The sequence below is a fragment of the Eucalyptus grandis genome, chromosome 5 (genome assembly GCF_016545825.1).
Source record: "Eucalyptus grandis isolate ANBG69807.140 chromosome 5, ASM1654582v1, whole genome shotgun sequence".
NCBI lineage: Eukaryota > Viridiplantae > Streptophyta > Magnoliopsida > Myrtales > Myrtaceae > Eucalyptus > Eucalyptus grandis.
The window spans coordinates 54915831-54928237 of NC_052616.1; the positions used below are offsets into that span (position 1 = coordinate 54915831).

The 12407-nt window shown below is 36.3% G+C and overlaps 1 protein-coding gene and 1 long non-coding RNA gene across 3 annotated transcripts in view; one reads left to right on the plus strand and one right to left on the minus strand.

Annotated features, from left to right (window-relative positions):
- Positions 1 to 12407, minus strand: part of LOC104425240 — a 47192-nt gene that overhangs the window by 15184 nt on the left and 19601 nt on the right. The window lies entirely within an intron of this gene.
- Positions 1171 to 6774, plus strand: LOC120294155 (cysteine-rich receptor-like protein kinase 25). Its single transcript, XM_039314156.1, has 5 exons — positions 1171 to 1967; positions 5670 to 5810; positions 5908 to 6047; positions 6180 to 6390; positions 6572 to 6774. The coding sequence occupies exons 1-5, from the start codon at positions 1199 to 1201 to the stop codon at positions 6688 to 6690; spliced, it is 1380 nt and encodes a 459-aa protein (XP_039170090.1). The 5' UTR covers positions 1171 to 1198; the 3' UTR covers positions 6691 to 6774.

A 12407-nucleotide genomic window follows, 5' to 3' on the forward strand; every position in this document is an offset into this window, starting at 1 on the left:
CAGAATTGAACACCAAATAAAAGTCTGAGACCATTTATGACATTTTCCCAAATAAAGGGAAATAAAAATTGAGAAAATATTGCATAGGCGCCCTCCGGTTTAGCATGGAGGTGGACCATTCAGCAATCAACACATGGTGCAACGCGGCGCTGGTGGGTCCCACGGACGAAGCTTCACTTGCTCTTTCTCTATCCACTGTTCATCATCCGCAATGCGCAACTTTTTCTCTCCATGCTTTTGACAGACCGCAGAACCAGCTGAAATGAAAATTGGAAAGGAGGAAAAGTGATTAAGCAATTAATTAAGGAGCAAAGCAAATAAAAGGAGCACGGAAAGGAAAAAAAAAATGGAGGTCCTTGGCGAGTGGATTCCGAGAAAGAAAGGGTATTAGGCCCCTCCGGCTCACCATGGAGTCAGACCATCCAGCAATCGACACATGGTGCAACGCGGCGCTGGTGGTTCCCACGGACGAAGCTTCACCGTTCTTTCTCTATCCACTGTTCATCATCCGCAACGCGGAACTTTTTCTCTCCATGCTTTTGACAGACTGCAGAACCAGCTGAAATGAAAATTGGAAAGGAGGAAAAGTGATTAAGCAATTAATTAAGGAGCAAAGCAAATAAAAGGAGCACGGAAAGGAAAAAATGGAGGTCCTTCGCGGGTGGATTCCGAGAAAGAAAGGGGGATTAGGCCCCCTCCGGCTCATCATGGAGTCAGACCATTCAGCGATCGACACATGGTGCAACGCGGCGCTGGTGGTTCCCACGGACGAAGCTTCAGTCGCTCTTTCTATATCCACTGTTCATCATCCGCAACGCGCAACTTCTTTGTCTCCATGCTATTGACTGACTGTAGAACCAGTTGGCATGAAAATCGGAAAGGAGGAAAAGTGATTAAGCAATTAAATAAGGAGCAAAGCAAATAAAAGGAGTGCGGAAAGGAAAAAAAAAATGGAGGTCCTTGGCGGGTGGATTCAGAGAAAGAAAGTGGAATTAGGGCCCCTCCGGCTCACCATGGAGTCGGACCATTCAGCAATCGACACATGGTGCAACGCGGCGCTGGTGGGTCCCATGGACGAAGCTTCACTCGCTCCTTCTCTATCCACTGTTCATCATCCGTATACAAAAGAAAGAATTGAAGACGAAATCAATTTGACAAAGCAATGGAACATCCAAATTTCGCTCTCTTTCTTTTGCTCATGTTTGCTTCCACCATGAACGCCCATCTCTTCCCTCACGAGATCTGTGCCACCGCCGGTAACTTCACAGCCAACGGCACTTACCAAACCACCCTCACAGCCCTTCTCTCCTCCATTTCCACCACCAACTCCTTGTCCCTCACCTACGGCTTCTTCAATGCCTCCGCTGCGGTCTCCGGCACCTCCCAAACCCTCTACGTTGTCGGCTCCTGCCGTGGTGACCTCACTGCCGAGAGCTGCCGCACCTGCCTCGAAGCGGCGACCTCCGATATCCGCCGCCTCTGCCCCCTCAGGAAGGCGGCGGTCCTCTACTGCGAGAACTGCACCGTCCGTTACTCTAGCACCTCAATCTTCGGCACAGTCGCAACCGACCCCGACTACCAAGTGGTCAACGTGAACAACGTCACCAGTCCGGACACGTACAACTCAGCGCTGAAGACTCTACTGGACGAACTGCGGGGCGAGGCGGCGGGAGGCAGCTTCTTGAGGAAATATGCGACAGGGGACGCATCGACGGGTTTCGACTCCATCTACGCGATGACACAGTGCACGCCGGACTTGACGAAGCAGGAATGCAGCGACTGCCTGGTGACAGTCATCGGGAGGCTCACATGGTGCTGTGCCGGGAAGATGGGAGTGCTAATCGTGGCACCGAGTTGCCAGTTCCGGTACGAGACCAATAATCGGTTCTTCGGCCCGATCAGCGAGCCACTTCTGCCGCTGCCCGCATCGTCATCTCCAAAGACAGATGCGCTGCCTCCACCACGAGGTACTTTGGCTCTTGTTTAGTAGTTAGGTGCACGGTGGTTGTGTTGTTTGGTCTTTTCTATAATTAAGATGGATTAAGATCATATAAATTTTCAATTGTGCAGATTTCACGTCACAATAAAAAATATGGGCTGGTAAGATTAACAATGACTGATTGGGAAACAAAGTAGAAAATAGAATATCACCTCACAAAACAGGAAGAGACATGCGATTAATGAGATAGCATGCAATTAGGACAATATTAGACTAAAGGGTTTTGGGGCCATCTCAAACAACATGGATTTAGTGACTTCCAATAAATGCCTATTCTTCCTTTTAGCTACACCATTTAGTTGTGGTGTATCAAAATAGAAAGATTCATGGATTATACCATGTTGTGTCATAAAGTTAGAAAAATTTGCAAAAAAGTACTCATTAACATTATTAGAACGCTACCTTTACCCAAAAAAAAAAAAAAAAAACATTATTAGAACGCAAAACTTTAACATACACACCAAACATAGCATGAATTTCAAAAATAAAGGTACAAAATATATAACAATTCTAAACGAATTTTCATTAAATGTAGCCAAGTGACTCTAGAATAGTTATTAACAAAAGTAATAAGTATCTAAAATCCAAATTGGAAACCACATGACAAGGACCCCAAATATCTGAATTAATTAATGGAAAAGGAGATGTTGCTTGCTTAATGACTCAAGGTGGATAATTGACTTGAAACAATTTGCCAAGTTGATATGACTCACATTCTAAACTAAGAGAGAGAATGATAACTAGAATATAATTTCTGAAGGAAGCAAAGGATGACCAAGACCACAATGGATTTGATATATGGAAGCAACACTAGAGCATGCCATAAATGAAGCATTTTCAAGCACATACAGTGCCCTACATCATGCCCTCTACCAATCGTCCTCTTCTTAGCCAAATCTTGGAAAATACAAGGATTGATGTAGAATGACACTTAGCACTAAAATTTTTTGGTTAATTTACTAATAGACATGAGGCTAAAAGGAAACTGTGGGAGATAAAGCATTAAGGACAATGGCAACGAAGGAGTTGGATGAATTGTATCGACCTCATTACCTTCGTAGATGAACCATTAGTTAGGGTAATAGTGGATGATAATGGAGAAGAGAGGATAATATACCTAAAATACTTGACATAAAATCAGAGGCCCCAAATCTATGATTCAAGGATAAGAAGTAACCAAAAGGCATGCAGTGGTATTACCTATCTATACTAAAGTAGTAGTGAAAGAAGTAGACGGTGAAATTTGAAATTGCTTATACTAAGCAAATTTCTCATTAGACATAACTATTACGTTGAATTAGAAGACTATGGCAAAGAAGAAGAATCGGTACTAGTTGCAGCATTTGCAGCATTTGTATATTATTATTGTTATTGCCCTAGTCTCCTAGGTAACTTGTAGCAAAATTTATGAATGTGATTAGGTTCACTACATTAATGATAAGTTCGGATAGCCCCTAAGCTATCAGTAGAAATGTAGGATTATCCATAAAGCTACCATTGGCCTTGGCCTCTCCATGTTCTTGTGCCTCGGCCACCACCAAGGCTACCATGACCATTATGTCCTCCAAGGTTTCCTCTATCACTCCTACGACTACCACCAGCTCGAGAGTGGGAAATAAGAGTTAAACTAATATGGTGTCCTGAGAAAACTCATAAGATACTTGAAGAACTCAAGCAAATGTATTTGTGAGTGATGCAATAGTCTCTCCTCCAATAATATGAGATCCAATAATTTTATAGTATAGATCGAAACCTCCTAGGGATCCCATTACAACCAATCGTTCACTCTAAAGTTACATTTGCTAAACATTGGCTAAAATAGGGAGAAGAGCTTTCGACTCCTCATACATCCTCTTAAAATCAGCAAAGTATTGTATAATGGAATACCTCTTCCTATTGGATCGGTGAAATTCTTGCAATAACTGATAAATCCGTTAAAGGTTATTTTGGCCATAACACAATGCACCCAAATACTTCCATGGTTCTAACCATGTCAATATGAGTTATTAGATCAACTATATTACTCTCCATAGAGTTCAACATCTAACTAAGAATATTGCATCATTCTTGGATTTAGGCCTAGTCAAGTGTATATGCTCCACATGTCAAAGTTAGCTTTACAATTTTCTTCTATTGTTGAAAGTTGGTACTACCTTCAAGCTTCTTATCAATATTTTTAGGGAAGTGGAATTGACCTTAGTCATCAGAATCACCTATTTTTCAATATTAATAAGAAAACTATTACAATATTTTCATTCAAATGATTCAACCTCAATAGTCGAATAATCCAACACAATAAAAAAAAAATTACATCAATAAACCACTTCATATTAATGGCTTAACTAGTTTGTCACAATAGCAGTAACCAATCGAACCAACAATTCAGACATAGGAACAAAGTATTGAATAACATCCTTTCCTATCACAAAGTTTTCCTAGGGAACCGAGAAGCTCGATCGGTGTTAGATCTTGGCTAGTCAACACTGGAACTAGGATGAATGAGATTACGTGACACCAGACAATGCTAGATCTGAGTTGGATGGAGTTATGCGATGCCGGATTTGATTAGGGTTGGATAGGGCTGGTCAATGCCAGGTGACGCTTGATTTGGGTCGGCATTTTTTTTTTAAGAGAGAAATTTTAGCGGTAACGGGTGATGGCTTTGATACCATGTAGAATAATAATAAAACAAAATAGAGAAATTTTATACATTTTCAATATCATAAAAAAGAGTACATCAAGCCTACTTATAGGCTTGAATAGATGACAATTTAAGGAAATCATTTCAGATATGCATAATCAAAATAGATACCGAGAATGAAAGAAGATACCCTAAATATCTCTAACAATATTCATCAAATCTAGTTCTTGTCTCGTACAAATGAGATTACACCTCTATTTATAGAGGGATACTTCTAAACAAAAGAAAATGACTCTTGAAATCCTACAAACCGAGATGACTCTTGAGGTATTCACATAATGAAGACTCTTGAAATTCACATCATAATAAAGACTAATGAAAGACTAAGAATTAAGAAGCTTAGTAACTAAGACTAAATGCATTTAACTGAGATTTTATGCATAATGGCTAGGATAAGACTTTCCAAATTCGTCCACCAGTCTTGAAAGGCAAATATCCACCTTAGAATATCAATTAACAACCATGGATATCAACCAGAAGAGCCTTGGGTTGCTAGGTAGCTCTTAAGTAGTGATTATAGTCTCAAAGTTGACAACAAATTGGTAAATCGACATCTTAATAGTTTTGATTGATCAGCATGAAATTGACAACTAGTCCATTGAATCGACAACTTCCCTATGGACTCAACATCTTCAATCTTGAACCCATCAAATCAAAATTAGCCAAAATTGGCCTTTGCTTGCAAGAGTAAGGATTGGCTGGATCAATCAATGAAATTTGAGTTGGATTTGAGAATTGTTCCATAGAACTTGATGCGCCCGAATCAAGGTCTCTTTTAATCAATTAAGGGATATTCCCCTATATATTTATGGTGCACTCACGTGGGACTGAATGGACTGATTATGCATTGTGGGTCTCTTTAAGCGTCCTTTTTTTGGTTTTCTCTATTTTTGACATTTGTTTTGACCTATCAATTTTAGTTTGTAGAATCTCATTTAACTAAAGACATATGGTGATGCTATTATGTAGGCAAAAGCAATAAATCTACTGGGATAATCCTTGTTGTTGCCATCGGCGTTGGCGAAGGCCTAGTGTTTTTCTTCTTTGCTTGTTGTTTTTGTCCAAAGAAAGCGACCGGGACGTACGCAGATGTCCAAGGAGATCGAAATGGTACGAAATATGTACCTTTGTCATATTCTTTGATAGACTTGATGTACTGTTCCATGCTCCGGGTGAAATAACCATCTCGTGTTTCTTCATCTTTTAGGCATAAATGAAATTACAAAGGAGGATGTAGTTACAGATGCCGAGTCCCCGCAGTATGATTTAGCCACCATAAGAGCCACCACAGCCAATTTCTCTCATCAAAACAAATTGGGAGAGGGCGGATTTGGCGAAGTTTTCAAGGTACTGTCAATTATTATACTTGAAAGTCCTTTAGTGTAAAAAAATACTTGAAAATCTTAAATTTCCTAATTTTGAAATGTTTTGATCAAAGCAATTAATGTGTTCTTAATCATCAAAATACTAAACTTTTAGGGTAAGCTTCCAAATGGACAACTGATAGCTGTGAAGAGACTATCTCAAAGCTCAGAACAAGGGACCGTTGAATTTAAGAATGAAGTCATATTGCTAGCGAAGCTTCAACATCGAAACCTTGTGCAGCTTCTCGGATTTTCCTTAGAGGGTGAACAAAAACTGCTTGTCTACGAGTTTGTGCCAAATAAAAGTCTTGACTACTTTTTATTTGGTAAGCTGCATTTCAATATGTTTCTTAGCCATTGCTTTCCATGTTGATTTGAATATGTGATTAGCCTCAAATTATGTTGAATCTTTTACTAACTTTTGGAACCTAAAGTTACTTCCACAAAATCTATACAAGAGTATTTGTTAATCGAAGATACCTGCATTTTAATTGTGCATATATGCAGATCCTCAAAAGAGTAGGCAATTGAATTGGTCGACACGTTACCAAATAGCATGTGGGGTTGCTCGAGGAGTGCTCTATCTACATCGGGACTCTCGACTTGAATCATTCACCGTGATCTAAAACCAAGCAACATCTTGTTGGATAGTGAAATGAACCCGAAGATTTCAGATTTCGGCATGGCAAGGATTTTCAAAGATGGTCAAACACAAGCAAACACCAAAAGTCATTGGAACCCTGTAAGTATTGCTATGCTTTGTTCTCTACTTTCTATGCTTCCGTATGCTTTTATTGTTGATAAATTATTGTTTGCAGCGGTTACATATCACCTGAGTATGCAATGAATGGTGACTTCTCTGAGAAGTCTGATGTCTATAGTGTTGGTGTACTATTTCTTGAGCTTATTAGCGGTGAGAAGAATATATCCTTCTCGCAAGCAAATGGGGTGAAGGTCTTGCTAGCTATGTAAGTTACACAAATTGACTCTATAACTAAATTGTTAAAAGCAAATTTGACATACTGAGAGTTTTTTCTTAATTAACTGCTTTTAGGCGTGGAAAAAATGGAAAGCCGGTAGGCCATTGGAAGTATTAGATCCGGCGATTGGGGAGACGTATTCAGGAAATGAAGTTGTTCGATGTCTCAAAATCGGTTTAGCATGTGTACAGCAAGATCCAAATTATAGACCCACAATGGCGGTGGTAGTCAACGCGTTGGACAGCCACCTTTCTCCTCTAGAATTGCCCCAACAACTGGCCTTCTTCCCCAGCACTAGCAGCACGGAAAGACCGATGGAAGAGCTCGGATCAGACCAATCCACCTTTAGGTCTGCACATTCGACTCTCATCAAGTGATGAACACGGAGCAAACACCAATGTCACGTACTAAGTGTCTTCTCTTCGAGGCTAATCATGTCTAAACCTATAGACATGGAAGGATTTTATATTAATATATATATATGGTATGTCTTGTACATCTAAGTACAAATTGAATCTTTGATGCTAATTATATTTTGAACCTTTAGACATGAAAGATTGTTTGTAAATATGTGTGTGTGTGGTTTTATTGGATGGAGGAATATAAGTTCTCCCTTCCATAGAAAAGAACTATAGGAATGGTGCTGATTCCATGTTGCATATCATGTGCTGATATAGCCATTATTGCTCACCTACTAGAACTTCTAGCAGCAGATAGTGTAAATCTGAGAGAACTTAAATTGGCAGCTCCACCATTCTTATGCTGTGGTCAAATTCCCACAGGTCTTCGTAAAGAAATTTTACCACTTGTAATCAATTTGCCATTCAAAACAAAGTCCAATTGCAAAATAGCAACTTAGCTAACAAACTCGAAACCAATAGGGCATAAAGAAATGACAGATGATGCAATAGAGGTAAGACCTTCGTAATATATTTATTAAGAGAACCAGGCAGTTCTAGATTTGTTTCTACATTGATTGCTGCCGTCCCCTCCTTGAATACTAAACAATGGTGGATTGATAAGCAGCCTCCCAATGGACACCCTTGAGCCTATCAACATATCCAATTGGACCAACTTTTACTTAAAAAGTTAAGCCAATAAGTTATGAGTTAACTAAGATATATTAATTACTCAACATTATATAAATTCTATGATGTGGGACTTTCCTAATAGGTACTCCAATTTTTTAAGTCTCTTGAAGGCAAAGGAAACAATAGAAATTTGAGAACGCATCCTAATGGTAGTAAGAGGCTAGGTATTGGATTTAGGGGGAAATGGAAAACTAAAGGTATAAAAATAAGGCTTTGCTAGTATAACAGTTTTTGGGCCACTATGAGAATAATAACTTGTTGTAAGTCACAAACTCTTGAAGGAGTGAGCTCCACAACAATTTATAACCATCTATTATTTGATTTTTTGTTATCTATAATAGACTATTGGTTTATAGTAAATTAAAGACTAACATCGAATCATTTCTCATTAAAATACCTAAATGGTGCCATAAACATCTCGTACCAGTGAAAAGAATCCGCCACTTACTCGTAAGAACCATCATCAGGATTGACGACATTTCCCCTGCTCTCAATTCATTTTGTAAGCACGTGCTGTTAGATGGGTAAGAATTGGGCTTATAAAAAAAAGTAAGAAAACAATTGGCCCAAGTCCAAGTCACCTCAGCCCAAAGCTCAAGCCCATGTAACCCACTTTCTTTTCCTCCTACAATAGCTCCTGCACTTGAAGGCAAAAAGAAGAAGGGATAAGTCTTCTTGAAGTCCCAAAAAAACGATTGAGTCCCAAAAACTTATAAAAAGTGCAATTAAGTCCTAAAACTTGTCAAATTGTTTCAATCGAGTCTTAAAGTTAATACCGTTAACATTTTCCATTAAAAATGCAAATGTGGCATTTAAAATTAATTTATGGTTATGTGAATTTCAAATTGTGACGGCCAATTTAGGATTTGTTAAGTTTTGTGAACTATTTGGAGATAATAATTTAGAGTGTTGCAAAGCAATGGGATTTGAAGAAATTCAATTATGAATTAAGGTTATCAAAATGTATTTTCAAAGTTTTATGTGCGAGTTATGGGTAATGAACAATGCATATGAAGGATAAAGATGAATATTCATTATGAATAAGTTTCTTTGTTAGCATGTGTCACGACTGGCCCCAAGTGAGATTCGGGGATCAAGTGTCTATTAGGGTGATCACTTGCCGAGTGAAAGTAGCCAGAGCCTCTTACGAGGTTGTGCAAATGCTTGGCATAGATTCCCAAACTCAACCAATTTGCAACATTCAGTTGACTCGGTTCATTATGATTTACCTAGTGTTCTTTCACTTTTGTGGCATCACTAACCTATTCTAAGCCAGCTAGGGACTAAGTGAAATGTAAGAGGACATTTCACTTTTCATGAACTAGAGATTTTAGGGGACAAGGACCCCTGGAGTGCCAAAAGTTGGCACAAAAGGACACTTAAGTGCCAAAAGTTACTGAAAGGTACACTTAAGTGCCAAAATCGGCAAAATGGATCACTGAGTGCCAATCCGGCCAAAATCCGGCCAAAATGCCGACGTGGCATTTTTCCGCGAATCGAAGCCAAAAACGACGCCGTTTTGCATGCGACATGGCCAAATAATGCAAAAACGGCGTCGTTTTGGACTCATGGGATAAAAAAATAATAAATAAATTAAATAAATTAAATTTAAAATTAGATTTAGTCAAAATATTTATAAAATAATAATTTTAAAATTAAATTTAGTTAAAATACTTAAAAATTAAAAAATTAAAAATTAAAAATTTTAAAAATAATTCAAAAATAATTAATTTAAAATTATATTTAGTTAAAATATTGAAAAAATAATAATTTTAAAATTAAATTTAGTTAAAATATTAAAAAATAATAATTTTAAAATTAAAAATTTTAAAAATTTAAAAAAATTAAAATTAGATTTAGTTAAAAATTTTAAAAAATAATTTAAAATTTAATTTAGTTAAAATATTAAAAATTAAAAATTTTAAAATAAATTTTTTAAAAATAAAAAATCATAATTTTAAATTAGATTTAGTTAAAATATTAAAAAATAATAATTTTAAATTAAATTTAGCAAAATATTAAAAAATTATAATTTTAAAATTAAAAAAATTTTAAAAAATTAATAAAATTAATAAAAAGGGGGCCGGTGGTTGAGGGAGCCTTAGCCATCGCCCCCCTTTTTTAATTTTTTTAATTTTAAAATTATTATTTTTTAATATTTTAGCTAAATTTAATTTTAAAATTATTTTTTAAAAATATTTTAACTAAAAATAATTTTAAAATAATTTTTTTTTTTATTTTCATAAATTTTATTTTTTTTAAATATTATTTTTTAAAAATTTTAACTAAATTTAATTTTAATTTTTTTAATTTTTAACTAAATCTCATTCGAAAATTATTTTTTAATTATTTAAATTTTTTAATTTTAAAATTATTATTTTTTAATATTTAACTAAATTTAATTTTAAAATTATTATTTTTTCAATATTTTAACTAAATGTAATTTTAAATTAATTATTATTTGAATTATTTTTATATTTTAAAATTTTTAAATTATTATTTTTTAATATTTTAACTAAATTTAATTTTAAATTTATTATTTTTTAAATATTTTAACTAAATCTAATTTTAAAATTTTTATTTTTTAATATTTTAACTTAATCTAATTTTAAATTTAATTTATTTAATTTATTTATTATTTTTTTAATACGTCGGTCAAAACGACGCCGTTTTTGCATTATTTGCCACGTCAACGCAAAACGGCGTCGTTTTGGGTTCATTTCGCCGGAAATTCGTCGGAAAATGCCACGTCAGCCTTTTGGCCGGATTTTGGCCGGAGTGGCACTTAAGTGATCCGTTTTTCGAATGTGGCACTTAAGTGTACCTTTCGTAACTTTTGGCACTTAAGTGTCCCTTTGTGCCAACTTTTGGCACTTGAAGCGTTCTTATCCCGAGATTTTAGGAACGTGGCCTTGATTACACTAATTGTTTTTCAACACCTGAACTTGCTTCATTTTTATTGAAAACATGTTTTCAGGTGGCCTTGTCAAATCTTAAACCCTTAGGTACATCCTACTAAATTATCGTGTATGGTTGCTAGCAAAAATGGGTATCCATCAAGCATACACATGAAAAACACACGAAAACGAGATAAATATGAAAATACGGAAAACAGAAAACTATAAGAAAAGTAAAACTCGATATAGTGTTAGGCAAAAAATACACATGGCATTGTTATCATGCCCTGGGACAAGACCCCTATTAGTGGTACCTAAACAAATCATGATTATATCTCAAAGTAAATAACATGAAACAACCTTGACTTGGACAAAATGAGGTGACTATGTTAGAAGACCGAAGAAAAAGGCGTCGGGAAGGAAGGAGAAAAATAGGAGAAGAAAATTGTATTCTCTCTATTGATTGTAATCTCTGTAATGTACAATGTATTTAATTACAAAGAAGGAATTAATAAAGGAAAATAAGTATTCCCCTATTTTTCTAATCCTAAAATATACACGATTCTCTATCAATTTTCAATTAGATACAATTTGCTGAATCATATCTTCCAACACTCCCCATCAAGTCGGTGGCTTGTATATGTCCAAGACGCCAAGCTTGTTTAGAAGATATGCATGTTGTCTTTTGCAAAGAGGTTTAGTGAATATGTCTGCTGGTTGCTCCGAGGTTCTGATCCCTCTTGTCTCGATAACTCCTTCTTGAATCTTTTCTCGAGTAAAGTAACAATCGACTTCTATATGTTTTGTCCTCTTATGCAATACAAGATTTGCTGCAAGTTTGAGTGCTGAATCATTGTCACAAAAGAGTGTAGTCAGTCGTTTAATTCATGCCCTGAGATCCTAAAATAAACCCCTTAACCAAACTATTTCACAGACAGTCTTGGCCATAGATCGATACTTGGCTTCAGCTGAAGATAGAGATACAGTAGACTACTTCTTTGTCTCCCATGAGAGCAATGATTCCCTAAATTTCATACAGAATCTGGTAATAGATCTTCTGCTCATAGGGCATGTCACATTATTTGCATCGCAGTAAGCCATCATTTCCATGGTGCACTTTCAAGAAAGAAGTATCCCTAAGCCTGGACATGTCTTTAAGTATCTCACAATCTTCAAGGCTGCATTCATGTGAGATTACTTTAGACTATGCATAAATTGGCTAAGAGTCTACACTGCATAGCAAATGTCTGGCCTAGTCATAATGAGATATATAAGTTTCCCTGCGAGTCTCTGATATCCCAACGGATCTTTTAACAATGGATCATCAGAAGAAGAGGATATGCCAGTATCATAGTTGACAGAAGTTAGCTTGGCA

What these genes read in the sequence shown, in the direction of transcription:
- LOC120294155 (XM_039314156.1), top strand. Translation starts at nt 1,199, where the DNA reads ATGTTTGCTTCCACCATGAACGCCCATCTCTTCCCTCACGAGATCTGT. An exon ending in GATTTGGCGAAGTTTTCAAG is followed by an intron (nt 6,048 to 6,179) that starts GTACTGTCAATT and finishes CTAAACTTTTAG; the next exon opens with GGTAAGCTTCCAAATGGACA. An exon ending in TCTTGACTACTTTTTATTTG is followed by an intron (nt 6,391 to 6,571) that starts GTAAGCTGCATT and finishes GCATATATGCAG; the next exon opens with ATCCTCAAAAGAGTAGGCAA.